This window comes from Epargyreus clarus, unplaced genomic scaffold, assembly GCF_041222505.1.
Source record: "Epargyreus clarus isolate Ecla_fem2 unplaced genomic scaffold, WU_Ecla_fem_2.2 ptg000035l, whole genome shotgun sequence".
Taxonomy (NCBI): Eukaryota; Metazoa; Arthropoda; class Insecta; order Lepidoptera; family Hesperiidae; genus Epargyreus; species Epargyreus clarus.
The window spans coordinates 11080436-11103187 of record NW_027332240.1 but is presented as its reverse complement, the minus strand read 5'-3'; the positions used below and the strand labels follow the sequence as shown (position 1 = coordinate 11103187).

Here is a 22752-nt window from a genome sequence, read left to right as displayed (position 1 = left end):
AAAAAATGGCTTAACCATAGAATATTTTTAGAAGCTTCACATGCAGCCATAAATTCAGCCTCAGTTGTTGATAGAGCGACACTATTTTGTTTCTGGCTTGACCAAGAAATAGGTCCCCCATTTAACATAAATACATATCCAGTTGTTGACTTCCTAGTGTCCAAATCTCCACCAAAATCTGAGTCTGAATACCCTATTAAACTTTCAGAGCCCTGATATTTAATGCATAATGTTTTTGTTTTTATAAGATATCTTATTATTCTTTTAAGTTGAGTGACATGTTCTGAACTTGGATTATTAATATATCTACTTAAAACATTTACAGCATATGATACATCAGGCCTCGATGCAGTAGACAAAAACAATAACGATCCTATAGCCTCCCGATATGGAAAATCAATGTGTTCAATTTCCGTATTTTTAGTAACATGCACATTAACATCAGCTGGTGTATTACAAGGATGAGCAGAAGACATATTGAACCTACTGATAATCTCTTGTATGTAATTTCTTTGCGAAATTGTTATAAATTTATCCTCTTTAGAAATTTCTAAACCAACAAACATATTTAAATCCAACTCTTTTATCTTAAAACCTTGCATTAAGTATTCAATAATATGCTGTAATAAACTATTAGATTCTGACATTATTAATGCATCATCAACATAAAGAATTAACAAAGCCTTGACACCATCAAATCTACCCATAAAAACACAGTTATCTGCATGTGACTGAACAAAACCAAATTTTTTAAGAAAATTCGTAAATTTTATGTTCCAGCACCTCGGGGATTGCTTTAACCCATACAAGGACTTATTAAGTTTACATATTAGTCCTTTGGGTGCCAATACTCCATCTGGGACTTCCATGTAAATGTCTTCTTCAAGCTCTCCATATAGAAAAGCAGTTTTCACATCCATCTGTTTTATTTTCCATTCATGCTGTGCCGCAATACTCAAGACTATTCGGATAGATTCATATCTTGTAGTAGGAGAGAATGTTTCATTGTAGTCAATTCCTTGAATTTGTGTAAAACCTCGAGCACAAAGCCGTGCTTTGTAGCGCTCAATCTCACCTTTCTTATTTCGTTTTCTGGTGAAAAACCATTTAGACGTTATTACTCTATCTTTATTAACAAAATGCCATGTGTCATTATCCTTATGAGCTTTCAACTCTTCTCTAATTGCTTCAAGCCATTCTTTACGTTCTGAACTATTAACTGCTTCATTGTATGTTAAAGGTACATTTAATTCCATTACATTAGCTTCAAAAACTCTATTTCTTCGTGGCCTCAGAATCATATTTGTACCATTTATACTATCTAGTTCTACTGGAACTGACGGTTCATAAGTTTCATCATTCTCATTAGCACTATAAATACTTTCTTCACTATCCTGGCTCGAACTACTTGTATTTACTATACCATCACTATCTTCTATTTGCCTTTCCTCCGGAAGGCAATCTTCTCCCTCAATGACTATTTCAGCTATATTTTTTTAATTTCTGCTACTTTATGTTCATTAAAAATTACATTTCTTGATACAGTAATTCTTTTCGACTGAGGATCATACATTCTGTAGTTATTGTAATCATAACCCACTAAAATCATTTTACGACTCTTACTATCAAACTTTCTTCGGAGTTGATCTGGTACGTGTACAAACCCTTCACACCCAAACACTCTGATGTGATCTAAACATGGTTTTATCCCATTCCAAAGCTCATATGGAGTTATATTAGGTGTTTGACTTGAAGAAGTACGATTTAATATATATACAGCGCAATTAACCGCTTCAGCCCAAAGATATAATGGCACGTTACGACCATACAGCATAGAACGAGCACTCTCCACAATAGTCCTCAACTCCCTTTCTGCACGACCGTTCTGTTCAGGGGTGTAAGGAGCTGTAAACTCATGCGTAATACCTTCATTTTCCAGGTAATCTATAAAATCTTTACCTTTGTACTCACCTCCATTATCAGTGTGCAAAATTCTAATGTTATGGTTAAACTTATTTTTAATTTTTTTAGTATACTTTTTAAAACAATCCAGAACATCGCTTTTATTCTTTAAAAAATATACATAGATAAAACTTGTAGCTCCATCTTTAAAAATAACAAAATATTTCATACCTTGGACTGAAAGTTCGCTGAATGGTCCACAGACATCACTATAAATAACATCACCTGGTTGGAGCTGCCCTCTATTAGACTTTTGGAATGGTTGACGTGACTGTTTTCCCAAAGCACAGCCATCGCATACAAAGTTATCAAAATCAGAGATATCTATACCTGTAACAATGTTACCTTTACACATTTTCTGGATTTCTTTCACATTTAAGTGACCTAGGCGTTCATGCCATGTCTTAAGATTTGACTTGTGTACTATGTTACACACTTGATTCTCAACTGTTTTTACATTTAGTTCATATAAATTATTATTTTGCAGAAATGCACACATTACCAATTTATTATCTCTATAAATCATGGCATTTCTACCATTTTTCACAATTTTATAGCCCTTTCTTGTGGCTGCCCCTTCAGAAAACAAGTTTCTTCTTAATTTAGGTACATACAGTACATCTGACATAATACTCTTCTCCCACTGGCCATTAACACACTTATTTATCACAATAGTACCTTGGCCTTGTACTTCTATAACTTCCTGATTTCCTAGTTTTAAGGGAGATCCTGTATACATATGCAACTCTTGAAAAAAATCTTTTTTAAATGACATATGAGCTGAAGCTCCACTATCTAGGATCCATTTAACACTCTCAGTATCCTCTGACTCAGTATCTGTTATGTTAAATGCTAACATATTTCTCTCTTCTCTGTCCTTCTTCCGCTCATAACAATCTCGGGCGAAATGGCCCCTTTTACCACAATTGTAACACATAAACCGGTGCTGCTGGCCTGGTTGGTAATCCCCATCAACATCTACTTTCTCCATATTCAGTTTCTTCTTTAATGGTAACGACTTTTGTGTATTTTTTATTTTTGAATCTGATTTTCCCACAAATAATGCCACATCATTTTCATCTTCAACATTTAAACTAGCTTCTTCATCTAGCAACCGTGCTGTGAGATTAACTATAGTTTGATTCTTAGGATCTAACGATAACCAAGCTTGCCGGAGAGACCGGTATTTTGGAGGCAGAGTTCCCAAAATTTTTGTCATTATAGCAGTATCACTGATAGATTCACCGCTTTCTTTTAAAAGTTTCGCTAAGCTCTCTACTTTAGCTACATGTTGTGCTATGTTATCAGTTGAAGACATCTTGTATTGATAAAACCGTTCATGTATAATCATTTTGTTTAATTCTGACTTTTGTTCATATATAGACTCAAGTTTAGACATTATTTCATACGCCGTTTCACAATTTTCTACCAATGCTATTTGACTAAAATCCATAGCAGATGTCATTATAAACATAGCCAGTCCATCATCTTTATTCCACTGGTCGAAGTCTTTTTCGGGTTTTGGTTTGCTTATATCAAGCCCCTTTGCACGTAGGGCGCATTTAATTTGAAATTTCCACTGTTTGAAGTTCGATCCTTCAAATTTGTCCACACACATTAACTTTCCTGACGACTCCATTTGTAATGTTCGAATATTGTTATATTATCAGAATTTTCATTTCACTACGTACTTTACTATTTTTATGCTCTTTACTTATTACAATTACACAACGTACCTGGGCCCATAACCTTTTAAATATTGAAAAAATAAGCAAGAATTCTTTTGACAACCATATTTTTATTAATCAATATGACATCAGAACTTATATTTCTTTTCTTACATTCGGACAATTCATAAACAATAAATAAGACTTAATAAAAAGCGAATTAAAAAGTACTGACTTGGTCGTCCAAGGAAATCCCGTGATCTATTGTCTCGGCAAGCTAAGGTAGCATCGCTTAGGACTTACATTTAAAGGGTACTCATCTAAGGAAATACCAAATAAATTTGATTCGTCCTGCGTCCAGCGGCTAGCGCTGAGTGGGGGCTGTTTATACACCGTGTGAGCCTCCTCGCCAGCAGTCGGTACCGCGCTAATGTTCGGAGACACGGCCACTATTCGCATTCATCTCTCTTTTTTGCTATACGATGTTTCTGATCTAGCTCAATGTTGCGTTTGAGTAATACATTTAAATTTTTAAGATCATTTTAATTTTTTGTCGAATAAGTCATATAAAAAAGCAAGTTAATAAAACTTTGATTATATTTGAATAAAGTACAATACTTTTATTATCAATTACTTGTGGAGTTAATGAAAAATAAAAATCGCTACAACCGGAACTATCGAATAATATAAGAAGTACAATTACTATTTTTACATTGTACCATAAAAACAAATCATTTTACCTGGCATATATCGAGGTGGCGAAGTAATTATATTTCATTGAGAGGGAAAACCCAGCCGCAGAAACCGTATTCATAGTTAAAAAATACGGTGATCAGTGTTGATTGTGGTACCATAGGTTATTCAGTGCAGTGGTGAAGTTGTAAGGCATAGTGAGCAGCGATGACGGCGGCGGGGGGCGCGCGGGGGCTCCTCAACCAGGTGTTGATGGTGATTCTCAGTAAGTACCTATATTTTACACACGTATATAAAATGCGAAGAGATGTATTCTTTCAGTTTTCTTCTTCGTCGTTTTCTTAAGTACCTACTGAAGGTACTGCTCGATTTGGCCTTGGTGACTGATCTGCTCTGTCTTCGGCTTATCGATTTCACATACCTTTAAGAATTTTTTACAAATCTTTTAGGTATGCAGATTTCCAAACGATGTTACCCTTCACCGTTAAAGCCAGTGATAATTAATTGCTAAAACGCACATAAGTTTGAAACATAAGAGGTGCGTGTCTGGGATGCGAACCTCGGAACTGTCGATCGAGTGGCCGAGTTTCAACCACTAGACTATAATTAGCAGGATATCAGTCTATTTGTTGTTTGCTAAAGATAATTTATGCAGTAATAGGTGTATCACCGTCGTAGTCGAATCACAAAGAGTTCTAGTACGTTTTGAAATGGATGTGTGTAAAATTATTATGACCGTATGATAATATCATATAATGACCCCGTTTTATAGATTTGGCAGATGAAACACAAATGTGAAATAAGAAGTAAAGCAAAATAAATAGAATTTATTTACACATATACATCAAAATTTTCAAATTTTTATTTTTATTTAATTTCGTTGTACTTAAATCATTTAAGGTTTTATGTCATATTAATTTTAAATTCTCTAGTTTATTTCTTGCGTGTACCATTATTATTTTGCCATTGGGATATTTGTCATTGATTGATAAATTATATTATTGTTAATAAAACAAATCAGTGACATACACCTAATATATTCAAATTAATTTACAATTTGTAGTAGCTGTAAAATAAATAACGTATATATTTCACAGTAGAGGTTATAAAATTAGAAACAAAATATACATTGACTTTATAGTATCCTGAAAGAGACAGGCCTAATTCAGAAATGAAGGATATTATTAAATAATATAAGTGGTGATTATGCGTTAAGTGTCAATGACCCCTTACATCATTTCTTAGAATTCACTATTTACAGCCACATTGTAAACAAGCAAATATTCCACTACACTACAAACAAACAACAGCGTTACTTAGTAAAAGAAGTCTACTGTTGTTTGTACTTGTATACGATAACTGCGGTGAAGAAAATACTTTTTAACCGACTTCAAAAAGGAGGTGGTTATCAATTCGGCCGGTATCTTTTTTTTTTTTTTATAATATAAGAGCAGCAATCAGTCTACCTGATGATAATTGGTCACCGAAGCTTTTAGGTAAGTTTAAGTGAGGCCGGTCGTAGATGCGTTGTTTTGTGTTCCGTTGGAGATCCCGGAGCTCTCCACCAAACGCTTAGGACGGCCACCGGGGGGGTTATAGTGCGGTAAAAATCCCACATAACCCGGCGTCACTCCCATGGCGTTTGGTACCTTTTGAAGGTTTCGTCAACAAAAAAAAGGTGTAGTAGTGTTCTGTCCCTGTAGTTCCGGGACTAGAATAGGGCTACGGTGACCTCTGCTTTTCGTAAGAGGCGATGAAAAGGGGGCTTCCGGAGTTGCGGGCGGTAAGAGTGGGAGCTCGAACCGTCCAGTAAGCAACCCCGGGAAGGAGGTTTGTGTGGCCGCATACCGTCGTAAATACCAGGTGTGCGGGAGGAGCGTAAACTGCTCTTCCCAGGGCAGAGCCCTATAGGGGCATCGCGCTCGGAGGATTCCGGTTGTGTTCAATCGGAGATCCTGGAGTTCTCCTCCTGGCGCCGGGTCACAGTCACCGGGGGGTTTTTAGTGTGGTAAAAATCCCACATAACCCATTGTCGCTCCCACAGCGTCGGGTACCTTTTGAAGGATTCCCCCTCGTAAAAAAAGGGTGTACTAATGATGTGTCGGAAATTGAATCGCGAAGGGTTCTGCTACCTTACGCTTTTATTTTTAGGCTGTTTTTTTATGTTACATAAATACATATACTTAACGCAGGGTTTCACATATTGTATATACGAAAATATGTGAATAATTACGTAACTATCTATCTCTTTAATAATTTATTTAATTCATTAAAATTAGTATTAGTACATAGGATGCCGTAAAACTTTGAATAACGCCATCGAAGTTGCATATGGCTTTAAGAACTTAACCCAAACGGGTCGAAATAAGAGGCAGGTTCACACTGAAGTATTCTAGGTAGTTAAGGTGGCTCCAATGACGCGATAGTCAGGGAGAGATGTCATCAATTTTACAACCCCTTGACGACCCGCGTGGCAGAGCGGTCACCATACCATACCACCATACGCGCAAAGGGTCCCGGGCTCGATCCCCGGCGAGACAGATATCTAAATAATGAATTTAGATTTCTGTTTCAGGGTCTGGGTGTTTGTGTATTTGTCTATGTGCGTGTCCGTGGCACCCACGACACAGGAAATCCCAGTGCGTGCGGCGGTGAGTGTGTAGAAAGCGTTAATTCTTTATACTGAGGTCATAGACATACTACTAATAAAGACGTAGTATATCGATGACAGAGGTTCATAAGATACATGAGCCAGTACTGTTACGAAGTACTTATCAGCATCCGTAAATACGCATCTTAAAAAACTGCAAAAGAACTGTAGATAAAAAACTGTTGGTTTGTTTGTAATAAATTTTCGTAGGTGTGATAACATACATAAGGTTTAGTAAATACCCAACGATACCCACAAAAAGAGGCAATACCCATAATGTATTGACTATAACTTTATAATGTAAAGTCCTTACTAGTGTGACTAATTCTTGTCCAAGGATTTTATGTTATATTATTTTACGTGTTAATTTGAAGGTAAGTAAACCCTTTGTGGTTCGACTTCGGCGGCACCACCGCCACACCTATTTCTACCTAATAACAGCTGTTAGTCGCTGCTGTGTTCCGGTTAAAGGGTGTGGTAAGGGAGACAGACTTTTCCGAGGCGTTCCAGCTTAGTCCTCAGGGGTAGCGGCGCATCTGTGGCCGACCTTAGGTAGGAATATCTAATCCTATCTGGGGTTGACTACAGATGTCCATGGGCAGCAGTAGCTTACCATCAAGTGGACTGCATGCTCGTCTGCTACTCCTATATTATAAAAAAAAATCAGCACATCCCTTAGGATAAAAAAATATCAACGTATGTTTCAATATTATTTTTGACAAGTTTGAATACATTTTTGTTCAGGCAAACAAAACATTATGCTTCGATGCTTTTGATAGCAAAATAACATAAAACAAGGCTACGACACCTTAGGTAGCTATGTACACGCGCTAATTGTTAAAACACAAGCGATTAAAGAATTACTTCCAGCTTTGAATTGAAGTTAAATCGACTACTAACTGGTTCCATTAGTCCAATAAAGCCTGTTGGCGAGTGATTGTTTCAACTGTTATTGGGTGACATCGGTAAAAACCGGTGAAAACAGTAGGTAAATTGATACATTAACCCCTTTCTGTATTATTTAAATCTCAGAAGAATAAGTAGCATGTTCTGAGATTTAAAATGTATTTTATAGACTAAAATCGTTCTGACCCGTGAACATTAAAACTACTAGTATTATTTAATTAAAACGTGTATACAGGCGTAAGTGAAAAGATAAATTATGATAAAATGCGAAAATATCGACGTAAAAATGGACGAGGAAATTCACAACAACAACTTAAAACCTAGGTCAGGAACGCGACGCAGGGAGCCACGGCTAGTTTATTATGAAAAGTCTATGGCTAATTGTCCACTGATTAGATATGAATTAATTAATTGAATTACTATTAATAATAGAAAGCACGATTCGTCTCGGTTGATAACGCATTTTTTACGAGGCGTTACGGACGGAGACATTAATTACATTATTTAATGGGGCTTCATGTACCTATATATTGCGTATATTATGTCATTATTTACGGTGTTATTGTAAACACAATGTTTGCGTTACAAAAATGCGTTCAACTACCAAGAGGTATCTAATGAAACTCAGATAGGATTACACTCGAGATCGGTCACAAACGCATTCAATATCTCAGGACTAAGCGGAAACGCTTTGTGTCTCGTATTGAAATGGACACCGCACCCTTTAAGTCAGAACATACGAGTACATAGATAGATGGCAGTGATGAGGCAACAATCGGAGTTGAATCACGAAGGGCTCTACAGTCTACATTCCTTAAAAACATAATTAGAAGTACATATGGGCATGTTTACTTATACGGAGATTGTAAAACAAAAACAAATATTGCATCTATCTCTGTCAAATACATATGCAATGTAGATTTTGGCTTTGAGCCCATAAACAATTAATTATTTGTATACGGCGGTTGTGTAGAGGTCACACGTGGTTGCACACGCTGGTCAATAAGAAGTATAACTTTTTGTGAGTAACACAAGCAACTTAAGAAATCTTCATTTTTAATTACCTTAATACTTATCACTGATTTTTATATTCAGATTTATGAAGCTTAATTATGCAAAAAATATTATAATTTATTTACATACCCAACTTTTACCAATTTTATTTTTGTTCTTTAAATTAAAGAAATACCTATGTTGTAATAATGTATATGATGGATGTTTATTATGAAAAATTAATGAATTAACTAGAATATTTCTTATCTTAAGTATGTATGTAACGAGGAATATTATGAGCGTAAAACGCCATCTGTTAGCGAGTAGCAAAGACAGATGCTTTGTATGAACCAAAAGGAATATTATCATTCGGAATTCTTTAGTTTGACATGAAAAATATATTAAATATAACTTTTAGAAAATAAATCCTACATCCACAATCACATATTGAACAAATCAATGACACAATATACGGTGAAAGGCGCGCTTTATGTCTGATGTAAACTCTGAAAAAAAATCTGAGAGACGTCATTTAAAGCTTATTATTTCTGTATATGAATTAAAGTTCTACATGCTTCACATGTAGTTTGTGTTTTTAGCAACATAGTAAATAAAATTATCCAAGTGATGTAATAATATAGCTGGAGATAAGTACCTACTCACTGTAAGATGACCCTATTAAAACATAAACTGTTGCCGTTAAAAGCGGATGCCTCATCACGCCGCGGTCGATGCTGTGAACTTTTTGCGAAACTCGTCTCGATTTCGTGAGCAAGAAATGGTAATTATCAACTTTGCTAATCAATGTTAAGAGGAAGTTCTCTCTGCGAAAGTAGCAGTTTTAGGAGAATATAAGTTTTAATGTATTTTTTAAGTAAAGATAAATAAAAAATATACTTGGGCATTGCTAAGAGTCAATTGTTCAGACTCTTAGTATTTATGATAAACGAGCTTAGAAAAGCTATACCGTCTAAAGTCGTATACATGCTAATATCGTCCAATATTTAAGTAAGATAAAAATAAAGTAAATAATGTAGTAGGTACGTACATGCAACGGATAAGAATGTGGTACAATGCTACTTTTTCTTAGGTGTGTATTTATTACTACAATTACTACAACATATGTGGCTGACCACAGGACTCGAATCTTATCTGGGATTAATTACAGATATCCAAGTGGCAGTAGCCATTTATCATCAGGTGTACCGTTTGCTCATTTACATATTATAAAGAAAATATAGTATTTACTTACGTTATATTACTGACTTTTAAACGTCAAAGAATGCGATTAACAAACGCTCAATATTAATTTTCCAGTAAATATCCCAACGGTGTCGTTCGGTCTGGCGCTGGGCTGGGTGTCGCTGGCGAGCGGCGAGGCAGCGGGCGGCGAGGAGGCGGGCGGCGAGGCGGCGGGGCGCGGCGCGGTGGTCGCGGCCGTCACCACCTTCACGGCGTCGCTGGCCGGCGTGCCGCTCAGCGCGTACGCGCTCGCCGCCGGCAGGAAGCTCGCCATCATCGTCACCTCAGGATGCTTCGTGGTTAGTACAAAAAAATAATGTTTTCTTCACACTGATGACAATGACGTGTCCAATCAAAAAGGTTTTTTTAAGCCCTGAGGCGACCCCGTTAGGGGGCGGCGAAACTTGGTATAGAAGCAGAGGACTTAAACCTTACAGACTTCTTAGAACTTTTTTTAGAAGCGCTGCTGTGTTCTGATCTCAAGGATGTGGTAAGGAAGACATACTTTTCCGAGGCGTTCCGGCTTAGTCCTCAGGGGTATTGGCGCATCTATGGCTGACCTCAGGTAGGAATATCTAATCCTATCTGGGGTTGATTACAGATGTCCATGGGCGGCAGTAGCCACCATCAGGTGGATTGCAAGCTCGTCTACTACTCCTACATTATATAAAAAGAAATTGAATAATCCCAATCGCTGAGTTAGACTATACATCCAAATAAGACCTCCAGTACAGTCAAAATCATACGCTTTTGGTATTACTGTGGCAGTGTATAATATGTGTTGATTGCATCGAAGGTGTGCTGGTCGCTGAAGCTGGCGAGCACGTGGGGCCCGGCGTGGGGCGGCGCGTGGGGCGGCGCGGCGTGCGTGGTGGCGGCGCGCGTGGCGGCCGGGCTCGGCGGCGCCGCGGCCTGGGCGCTCGCGCCGCTGCTCGCCAGAGAGGTAGCCTCACCCTCACGTACACGTTGTTTAGCTTACGGTTTAACATCGCTGGAGTCACGTTATATATATGTTTGCTCTCACTATGAGTTCTATATTTAACCTTAATGTTAAGCTAATATTATTTTGAAGTACCTATAGTTTGGGTGTTAAGGCATCGAGAGCACAGTTCTATTACTTACCTACTGGTATAAGAGAATATTTTTTGCAATATTATATGTAATTGGATGTGTGTGCGTAGATGTGCAGCGCGCGGTGGCGCGGCGCGGCGGTGGCGGCGCTGGCGCTGGCGCACAACGCGGGCGTGCTGCTCATGTACCTGGCCGCCGACGCGCGCCTGCCGCACCGGTACGTCATACATACATAACAACACCATAGCAATCGCACACATTCACGTCCACGGGTGAACGACTTCTCCAGTTGACCACCGACGGGCAAACTGACGTCTGTAAAGCCACTTTTATACGGGACCTGCGAAAATAATTGGAAAAATTGTCCAACAGACAATTGTTCATCAAAAATTCTCCTTTGTGTTGGACAACGAATTGCTTTATTTATTCATTCGTTCGCTGCGCCATATTCTATTCATATTTATAGTCATATTCTATTGCACACACTTTCTCTAAGTATAGCTTTCTAAGTATAGCGATAAAATTCGAATAGCTACTGTATTTTTTAAAATGGTCCCGTATTTACAGATAATAAAGAAAGAAAAATAATCAATGTGGAAAATTTAGAAATGTTTGTATAGAAATCTTATTAGCGTATAGATATATTATTAGGTATGAAACTGATATGAATGTTGCAGCATGGTGTTGTGGTGCTGCCTGGCGCTGTCCGTGGTTCACTTTTTCGTGTTCTTCTTCATGCCAGAGTCTCCATCTTTCCTCGCTGCTAAAGGAAAAATAAAGGTTACTATCTAATTCTCTAAACTTCGCTATAATTTTGTTAGCGCAATATTAAATACTCATCATAATATTATATGATACTCATTTCAAAATATATGCAGTATACAGTTTTATAGAATCAATGTTATAAATCTCTTATAGATTACTTAGCCTCACCTTTCAAGATTGTCTCAATTGTCTCAATCAGATCATTATAGGCACATTAAAATAAAAAAAAAATCTTTGATAGTTTTTTATCGCCCAGGAGACAAAATAACGAGATATTGCAAACTTATCATATTATACTTTTTTAAACTGGCAAATTAATAAGTAAATAGTTTTGTGTTCATTACTTTGGCTCGCTTGTAACTAAGTATTGGTAAACATCGGCATTGGTAAACAGGAGGCGCGCTCGTCGCTGGCTTGGCTGCGGGGCCTCTCCGCGGAGGACCCGGCGCTGGACCAGGAAATGGAGGCCTGGCCGCAGCCCGAGCTGGTCGAACTATCACCCTTAAAACTTGCTAAAGAAATGTGTGAGTGTGACATTTTTTGCTGACGACGTCATCGGAGAGCCAGAGAGGTCTGATGGGGATAATTGGTAGTACTCGGCGAACGAGTCATCTCTATTTTTAACCCTATTTCAAGAACTTTTTTATTTTAGAAACAAGTCATATTAAGCCTTTTTTCACAAGCTTCGCCCGCTGTTACAATAATATAGGAAGGAATACTATAAGTTTTTTGTAACACGTTGTTGATATGCAAAGTGTTGCATGTAGGAGCCTTTAATTTAAGATTTTTCATGAAAAGAAATACTTTTCATTCAAAGAAATAATTTCCTAAATTGACAGTGAGCGATCCGCGGCGGCGGCGCGCCTTCATAATCGGCGGTATCGCGGTGGTGGGGCAGGAGGCGTGCGGCGTGCTGGCCATCCTGCAGTACGCCGAGCGCGTGTTCGTGCTGGCGCGCGACGCCGTGCCGCGCGCCGTCACGGCGGCGCCCGCGCTGTCTGCCACGCACGCGGCGGCAGGTGTCCCCGCGCTGTCTGCCACGCACGCGGAGGCGGCGGAGCTGGCCTCGCCCGCGCGGCACGCCGTGCTGCTGGGCGCGGTGCAGCTCGCCGCGTCCGCGCTCTCGCTCTACCTCGTGGAGAAAATTGGACGACGGGTAAACTTTTTTCGTAAAACATGACTAATCTGTTAGCAAAATATTTTGTTCTTCTGTCTTTACTGAATACTGTACTTAATTAATATAAGTTAATAGTTAGTTATTACAAGACATACTTACACTGTAATTTAATTATATTTCTGTAGGGTGCCATGCATATCATAAATCAGCAGTGTTTTTTTGACTTTGTGAGCTCAGTCTCGTGCTAATTCCTCTGGATGTGTGTGCAGCCGCTGATAGTGTGGTGCGCGGCGGGCACGGGCGCGGCGCTGGCGGCGGCGGCGGCGCTGGTGGGCGCGGGCGGCGCGGCGGGCGGCGCGGGCGGCGCGGCCGTCGCGCTCGCCGTCGCCGTCGCCGTCGACTCCGCGGGGCTGCAGCCGGCGCCCTACAGCCTGCTCGCTGACATGTTTCATTACGAGGTTGGTATTTTGTAACAACCCAGCACAGACTCATCAAATATTCATATGCATCAGATTGGATTATGGTCTGATTCATAATTAGGTGTCCAAAATGTAAACAAAGAAATGTCATTGTCAAAATTCGATGACAGGTATTGCAAGCCTTAACAAATTAACAAGAAAAGAAAATTTTCACAAAATTCAACATAAAACAAAAACTTAATAACTGCACATAATAAAAAAAACCCGCTAAGAAAACTAGAAAAAAATCGAGTTCGATCACGATCACGAATATGAATAATATCAACTACGAAACTTAAAAATGGCGACACAAAAAATGTTTTGGATGCCGATTGTGTGACCATTATCACAATTTAATTTTTTCGCATAAATCTTGTTTTTTATTACTGTATGAAATGAAATTGAGTTAATATAATTATTGGAAAATGTGAATTGATTTTAATTTATTTAGATTTTTATTTTATTATCGATATCTTAATTTAATATTGTCAAAAATAAGAAACTGCCATTTGACACATGTTTTCTTGATAGGTCAACACCTTTGTTTACATTTTGGACACCTAATTATGAATCGGACTATATTGTGTTGTTGTATTCCAGTACCGCGGTTGCGCGTTGATGTTGATAACGGCGGCGGCGTGCGCGGGCAACGCGGTGGAGGTGGGCGTGTTCCCCGCGGCGGCGGCGGCCGGCGGCCTGCGCGCGGCGCTCGCGCTCGCCGCCGCGCTCACGCTCGCGTACGCGCTGTTCGCGCTGCTCGCCGTACCGGAGACCAAGGGACGCACGCCCGAGGAGATATACGAGATCTTATACCCAACGAAGACGATAGACCCGGAAGCTCTTGATATAGAGGACGAAAATAAAAGGAAGGTCGAAAAAGTAAGGAGGATAGTTGAAGTTGACACGAAACAAATAGAAAATAAAAATATATATCCAACTAACACGAAAAATCCAGAAGCTTTTGATATGGAAGACAAAAATAAAGGCAGCGTCGAAACAGTAAAGAGGATAGTTAAAGGTGATACAAAACAAATAGAAGATAAAAATGTGACAGAAGGTGTAGAGAGTGATGCGGTGAAAGTGACTAACGTTTCCGAATGTGCAGTGACTAAAGAAGTTAGTAGTAAAGAAACGTGGTGCACTAGTCTATGATGAGATTGTATAGGTAGTAAGTTTTGTGATATAGGTAATCAGTTAAAATTGTAATAAATGTAATGAATAAATAGATGGTAGAATGAAAAAAGAAACTAAACAGTATTGTCATGGATTTACGACTACCCTACTAAACTAAATTGTATATTTAATACAATATAATTCTCCTCCTGCTACAGATATTTGTAAATGCTTAATAGGATGCCACCAATCACTGCACAGATATAAAGAAATGTATACATATATATATATATATATATATATATACATATATATAATAGTATAATATGTTTAGTAATAATAATGTTTTGTTGTGCCTAGTGATAGGCGTTTCTTAAATATGTTTTTATTATTATTATTTAATTTCTCAAGATGTAGAAAGTGAAATAACTTGTAAAGAAACTTATTACGGTTTCTTAATTTACCTACAATATCTTTATCTACGCTTCTATGCGCAAATAATTAATTACACGCAATTAAAATATAATAAATATGGGATAATATTTTGTAGGAAAATATACTCTTACGTAATGTATGCGATAAAAAGACAGTATTAATTTTATTATAATATACTATTGTTATTGACACTGTTATTTTATTATCTCAACCTATACTAGTAACTAGCCGCGACCTCTTAATATTTCATTGCTAGGAACGGGAATTGTAATTCTATCTAAAGGAACATCTACTCTTGCAGGTTGGCAATATGCCTATAAAAATATACTTAATGTATGACATTGCCTATTACATTGGCTCTACATACCCAATGTAAATATGATTCATTACATAATATAACAGGTAATAACATATTAAAATAAAAAAAATAGTTTGGAAAGTGAGAATTTAAAAGAAAAAGAAAAAGAAAATTTAAAGAGATTCTAATAATTCGCCGTTGCTTTAGAACTATAAAAACTTCGCTATGCTTTCTTTGGTCACAGTAATATATAACCTAAGGGTAAAGTAACAACCTGATATGATTCTTTCTATAGCAATTAGGTATTTGAAAACTTTCAATTAAATTAGACACGTGCACGATGTCCGTACTATACGTTTTATATAATGTGTATTTGCCGTGTCGTCTGTTTGGTCGTCGGTAACCACGACAACGGGACGCAACATCAATACTGATTACGCTACAGCGGCGGAGTGCGCCCTAATTGCGTCTTTCTATTGTTTATATCTACTATATGTGTAGTCGGCATTCTCTTGTGATTGTTACTATATCCGCCGATATCCTGATCTGATCGCGACCGCGGAACCCGAGGCTGCGGCGAGCCAACATGTTGAAAGGTTTATTGTAATTGGATTGACTTCGAAATTGGTGTCGGACAAATTGGAGCTTTCCAGTAATGAGTGGACGGGGCTTTTGTGAAAAGGAACATTGAGTGAGTATGCGTAAAATTGGTCAACTTTAACTGGTTTGTATAAAATTTAAAATAATTTTACTTAAATCAGGGCCAATGTGAAGAAAACGGAATCAATTCTTATTACAATATTATCATTTATGTTAATTTTGTAATCGAAAAGTATTTCTTTTTTATTATCTTAAATATTTACTATACGCAAGCCATCGTTAGTCATTTGCCCATAAAAGTGAAGATTGTAAAGTACTCATATATATTAAGGGCATTAACTATGAGCTTTTGATTAAAAAAACTCAACTCTATATTTAAAGCTTCCAAGGGTATAGTTCAGTTCTTTTTGGGGATAATCCGACTAATTAGGTTCGGAATATTTTAATCTTACTTCAACGACGTAAGTACAAAGACGTTACAAAGTTATGTGTGTGTTATTTTCCAAAATTATGTGTTATTTTTAATATGTACAAGTTCCAAAACTTTTAATGATAAACTAAGTTATGACAACTACGCCAGTCGTAATTTCACAAAATTCTTTGAGACCTTCATATATACATTCGTTAATAAGTTGTTCGGGAAAATACTGAGCAATAAGCAAGAAGGCCGTGATCCTGTCTTCTAAGTTTAAGTTGGTTATTGCGAAGGACGAAACTTCCCGGGAAGTAAGTGGGGCGCAATAATATTTGCTGGTTCGGTTTCCGCTCCAACAACTTGTCGAGTCTTAATATTGGGACGACATTATTACTTTTCTCTTTTCTCGCTTATTTCCAGGTAGAATCACTAGACAGTAGGACTTGTACTTTACAGCCGTTGAAATGTTTCTCGTAAATGTAAATTAGTTGAAGAAACAAACAAAAGGCAATGTTAATCAGATTAAATATGGAATCAGAGAATAAAATTTTTTTTTGAAGAAAGAATGAAAGGTGGGAGGAAATCTATGTTTCAAATTAACCACAAATGTATGCTCCTTTCAAACATAGAAAGCATTTGATAAAGTAGTGGAATAAACAAACCTAACCAGTAAAATAACAAATGATAACAATATCACACAGTATGATATGTCAATTTTCGGATTATAATATTGTAATATGATTCGATCATTTATATTAATGTTATGGTAATAGTAAATCTGTAGTTCCATTATATGCATAATAAATTATATGATAAATATTTCGTTTATTGGTTACAAATTCATTTTTGGACCAATGAATAGGTAATATTGCTTGCCATTGCTCGACTACCATTGATATACCACTATTAAAAACGTAGATAGGTTAGGTCATATAAACGTTCGAAAAGTGGCATTTACGGTTCATACTTCCTTGCGGACTGTGTTTACCACTTTTTTGGGCATTCTTTAGAAGTGCTATACTATTTGCGCCTGTTACACCTTTGTGGTGTGCACTTGTCGCTATGAGCGCTATCAAAAGCGCCGATTGTTTTGGTAGTAACCTATCTAGGTTTTCTACTAGAGGTATATCAATGTGGACTGTTAATCAACGGTAAGCTTTCCATGTTTATACGTAGTAATGTACAACATCTGGCAGAGCATGGGTCTGCTGGAGAAGCTGTCCGGGTGGCTGGGCGGCGGCGCGCAGCAGGCCACGGTGCTGGTGCTGGGGCTGGACAACAGCGGCAAGAGCACGCTGCTGCACGCGCTGCACCCGCCAGACCCGCGCCAGCCGCAGCCGCAGCACCCGCCCAACTTGCCGCCCACTGTGGCGCACCAACAAGACCACTTCCAGAGTAAGATTTATTCTGTCAAGTCATTACTGTCACAGCTTCAATTGTGTTTTATTATAGATTCATTTAGAACTAGAACAATATTCCTATAGTCTATTAGTAAGCTGTTAAGCGGATGGCAGTAGAAGCTTAAAGTTTTATCATAATTTTCTTTAAAATAACGCCTGACACTATTAACTATGGAGGCTTTATAATATTATTGTTATTGTTCCGTGTGTGTGTGTGCGTGAAGGTGGCGGCGTGTCGTTCCGCGCGTGGGACGTGTCGGGCGCGGCGCGGCTGCGGCCGCTGTGGGAGCGCCACTACCGCACCGCCGACGCCATCATCTTCGTCGTCGACTCCGCGGACCATCTGCGCCTCGGTAAACATATATTCTCTTATCAAATTTGTCGTTCTTACGACGGTAGAGTCCGCACCAAACTTCTAGTCCGCTCTGAATATAGAAACGAGTCGCGTCGCAACAGCAAATTGTAAATATTAACGAGATGAAGACAGGACGGGCCCCCCACGGCACCCGTCCGTTGCCCGCTTCGGGTACATAGCTGCTGATAGTTAGTGTGCCCCTACTGTTGCTATGGAGTATTTATGCTTGTAGTTGTGTTCGACCGCATTACTACACCTGCGCGCAACTATTTCAAAGCGGACTAGAGGTTTGGCGCGGACTTTGCCTACAATTCTTGGACTATACTCGTACATATAGTAACGAGATCTTCTTAATAATAAATTAAAAAAATGTATAGTTCAGTATTTAAAATGTTTATAATTGCTGAGCTACAATAATAAATACTTTTCTCTAGGATAGTTAATTATTATCGGTAAGTCTGACAAGGTTTTCATTTATACGAAAGAACTGTAAAAACCCATCTGTAACACAAAGGAAAACTAATTTAAAATATGACGCATATGCCTAAAATGCTCGTACTTATATAAACACGGTAAAGACGCGGTATGTAATCAATTATGTAAGCTTAGCTAGATCAAGATTTATCTTGATTTCGACTTAATACTATGTTATATACTAGATTACACATAATCCCGTTAATAAATAAAGACAATGAGGTTTAGTGAGCCACCGATAGTTCTCTGTGACACGAACAGCTAGATAAATACACGAGATAGCGCCAGATTTGATGCAGGATAAGACGGCGGGTTACTGGCAGTTAATTACTGGATTGGTTAGTTGATTCTGTCCGTAACAGACAATAATGTACTTACCTAATCACGATTGCTCTTGAGAATTAAGATGGTCGCTTCATAATGTATATTTCAGGCGGCATTCATATTCTTCTGCCGAAATGGAAATTGCTTTATCCCAGTCATGCTCTGGTGGTGGTACTGGTGTTATGTCGGTCGAACTGTACTGGTTCTACCACCTTGCAATTTTCTTTTCTTTTTTATATCGAAGCAGAAAGCGCACAGTCGCATAGTTACATTGCTACCCATGAGAACTAAGTTGGAACGCCTCGTAACATAGCAGCCCTTCACATTGTTGTTATTGAAATACGCGGTGGTGCCCGTGGAGTCACACGCAGTTATCTATCGTTCGCGTAATGTTACCGGTGTGTATGTGTGTGTGTCAGTGGTGGCGCGCGAGGAGCTGGAGCTGCTGGTGGCGCACCCCGCGCTGGCGCGCCGCGTGCCGCTGCTGCTGCTCGCCAACAAGTGCGACGCGCCGCACGCGCTCTCCGCCGCGCACGTCGCCGCCGGTAACACATCTATGGATATAGTCCCGCAGAGAGAAATATTGTTCAGACCCAGTGGCGCAACTATAGGATTGCAGAACTGCCTAGGGCCCCCGACCTGATTGGCCCAATCGGGCCGGAGGCGCGATCAAAAAATGTGTATAAATCAGCATAAAACAAAGGGACAACAGGACCAAACAATCACTAAAGTACGTATTCGTGAGCGAATTTCTTAGGGCCTCATGCAATGAATTTGCCCCGGATTCCCAAAAGTACAGTTACGCCACTGCTCAGACCGTAGAGGAGTTTTTTATCTATTCTATGGTGAGCAGAACTATCATAGAGTGGATAAGAAACTCTATAAACTTTCGTTTTCTACACCCATCGGTTTATTTGCGGTTTATTTGCGCTACTTATGAATCAGCCTCTGTTAGTTTTGTTAAGTAGAAGATACTATACAAGTCTGCCTGTCCTACATAAAACTTTTTTTAACGTCCGAGCAACGTTCGCATATGGTCCGGGCTGAAAATCAGTTGCCGAGATCATCTCGGTTTTTTTCTGAGCTCCGGAACCTTTTTCACAGACTTTAGCTGCAACACTCGATTATGTATTTTGTTTGTTTTTATTTTTTAATTTACTTTATTATTTTCAGTTTTTTTTTTATATAGTGTGTAATTTTATTTCTTAAGAAAATTTAGTCAATAAGTTCATAATTAAGTTTGTGTTTCCATATGTGTATTTTTGGATTTCATTGTTTATTGTGTGTTATAATTTGTTGTTGTTGCTTAAGTTCTTGAAATAAATAATCTATCTATCTATCTATCTATCTATCTATCGTGTACATGGTGTTGTATACGAATACATATAATGTGTATTGTTTTAATTTTATTACCACAACAGGCATAGTATTACCTACATTTTAGTTCCAACAAAACAAAATTGTTAGTTAGTCCGTTATATTAATAAGTACTTCAGTTTTCCTCTGTTAAAAATTGTATCAAGTGTCTTGTTCGTGTTCCAGCGCTGGGTCTGGAGCGCATCACGGACAAGCCGTGGCACATCTGCTCGTCGAGCGGGCTGTCGGGCGCCGGGCTGGCGGACGGCGTGGCGTGGCTCGCGAGACAGCTGCGCGAGCTCAAGATGCGGCGCCACTAGCCACGGGCACAGTGTGAGACAGAAGGTTGGAGTGTGGAGATGCTACGAATGTGGGCTGCAAGAGGACTTTGTTAATACCGTGATAGATTGCATTTCGGATCCTCAACCTGCTCCGAATTCTGGTCTACAGGTTCGAAACTCTTGCATTACCCCTTTTTTCGAAGTTATCTGCGTATTACAAGTTAATTATCACTTGTTTTAACGGTAAAGGAATGCACCTTGAGACAAGCTACACACGTCAGTATCATTGAGAAAAGCAAGATTGTTAAAGGTGTGAGTGAACTCTTCTAATACGCATCAGGCGCAGTGATCTTACTTTACAAGGAGATCAACGCCCAGGATTGGGACAATGGATCGACGACGATGTAGACTGGCACGTAGCAAATTTCATCTAAATTATATCGAATATTGGCAGAATGCTTTCAGGCTGGACACAGATCTGAAGGAAAAGTTGTCAGCAATACTCGATAACAGGTTGATAACTCGATAACCTATTCGATAACAGGTTGTACTCGTAAGAATATTCAACGACTATATTCAGATTCGACTGAAGCCGCTTGATATTACGTTAACTGAGCATATCAGTGCTGTAAAGTCTTCAAAGGTAAACATCGACGATTTTAGCCAATAATACAGAAAATACTCAGAAAATTAAATTTATGTAATTGAATAGAGTAAACCAATAAATCGTATAAGGGTAGACAAAATACCTTAAGGGCGTACAAAGAGCGGGCTTACAACAATAGACAATACTAAAAACATCGGGAGAGGTAATTATAAGGGTTTGGGCTAACGAAGTGCCGCTTCGCAGGGAACAACGTCATAACTCACCGAGGGCTGCCCGGCGCCCACGCGCCCGCCCTCGGCTTACGGCTAATGGACATCGGTACTTGGTTGTGAAGTCTTATTTTAGTTACTTCACTACACTAGTTTAAGTAGTGTGTAGAGAAGACGAATATGAGTAAAATTTGATACATTTAACTTATTCTCAATATTGACATAATTATAAATCATCCTTGTATCTACGTTGAATTAAAATAGTACTTAACTATTATGATTGTTTGCACGAAACCAAAAATAAAAATTAGTTGTCAAAAATGTTGTTTTCTTAGAAACGTTCAGACAATGAAGTAACCGTTAGCACACAATTTCACACAAACTTTTCAAATTGTAGTATTATGTGTGAAAACAGAATATTCATGATCCCACTTTATTCCCATGATATAATTCAATTTCATGTCGTCTCTAATGGAAGCGTTATTTTAATATAGGAGTAGCAGACGAATATGCAGTCCATCTGATGGTAAATGGCTGCTGCTGCCCATATGCATCTGTAATCAACCCCCGATAAGATTACCTTATTGTTGCGTATTTGGGGTCGGTCATAGATGCACCGCTACCCTTTAGTACTAAACTGGAACACCTCGAACAAGTATGGCTCCAAACACTTCAAGTCAGAACGCAGTAGCGCTTAACACTGATACTATTAGGCAAAAATAGGCGTGGCAGTGGTACCGCCGGAGTCGACCAAAAGGGGTTCTTCCACGTGACACTGTCCACAACTCTACCGGTTTCATTACGAAGTAAATCACTTGGAACTTAAATCTCACGTTCAATTTACTTTTTTGCTTGAATATTTAATTGAACGTTTTTATTTTTGCATTTCATTTATAATTCCCAGTGTACATTCGTGTACGTTATGTCCAGCGCGCAGGTGGCAGCCCTGTTGTCGCTGACTACAATTTATAGGCAATCTCGGCGACCAGGGCTGTCTAAAATAAACAGAAATAAAACCGGGAATAATTAACAAATACTATTTATTCTTATACTGCGGAGAACATTGTTCGTAAGTAAATATGTAAATTAAATTATGCAAATGTTTTTAAAAAGGTTTACCGTGTTTGTAATGGACGTGGTGTGTTATGTTCATTGTACTTTAAATATTTGATTCTTATATCAAAAAATGAGTATGTATTTCAACTTTTAATTTGTGTAATTGTTCGTAATATTCTGTGCTACAATTTTTCGATATTTATTTTTCAATTATATGTGTAGATGATATAAAATATATCAAATTCATCACATCTAAATCGCTGCCTCTTTGAAAATAACGAAGGATTCTGGTAATGTGAAATATC

General features: G+C 38.5%; 1 protein-coding gene across 1 annotated transcript; it reads left to right on the top strand.

Moving 5' to 3' along the window:
- Positions 1-4070: 4070 nt before the first annotated feature.
- On the top strand, positions 4071-21712 carry Arl6 (ADP ribosylation factor-like 6). Its single transcript, XM_073092293.1, has 13 exons — positions 4071-4587; positions 10189-10412; positions 10910-11056; positions 11295-11401; positions 11862-11964; positions 12344-12473; positions 12789-13105; positions 13336-13524; positions 14125-14668; positions 17562-17780; positions 18010-18138; positions 19358-19483; positions 20481-21712. The coding sequence occupies exons 1-13, from the start codon at positions 4530-4532 to the stop codon at positions 20612-20614; spliced, it is 2427 nt and encodes an 808-aa protein (XP_072948394.1). The 5' UTR covers positions 4071-4529; the 3' UTR covers positions 20615-21712.
- The last annotated feature ends 1040 nt before the right edge of the window (positions 21713-22752 follow it).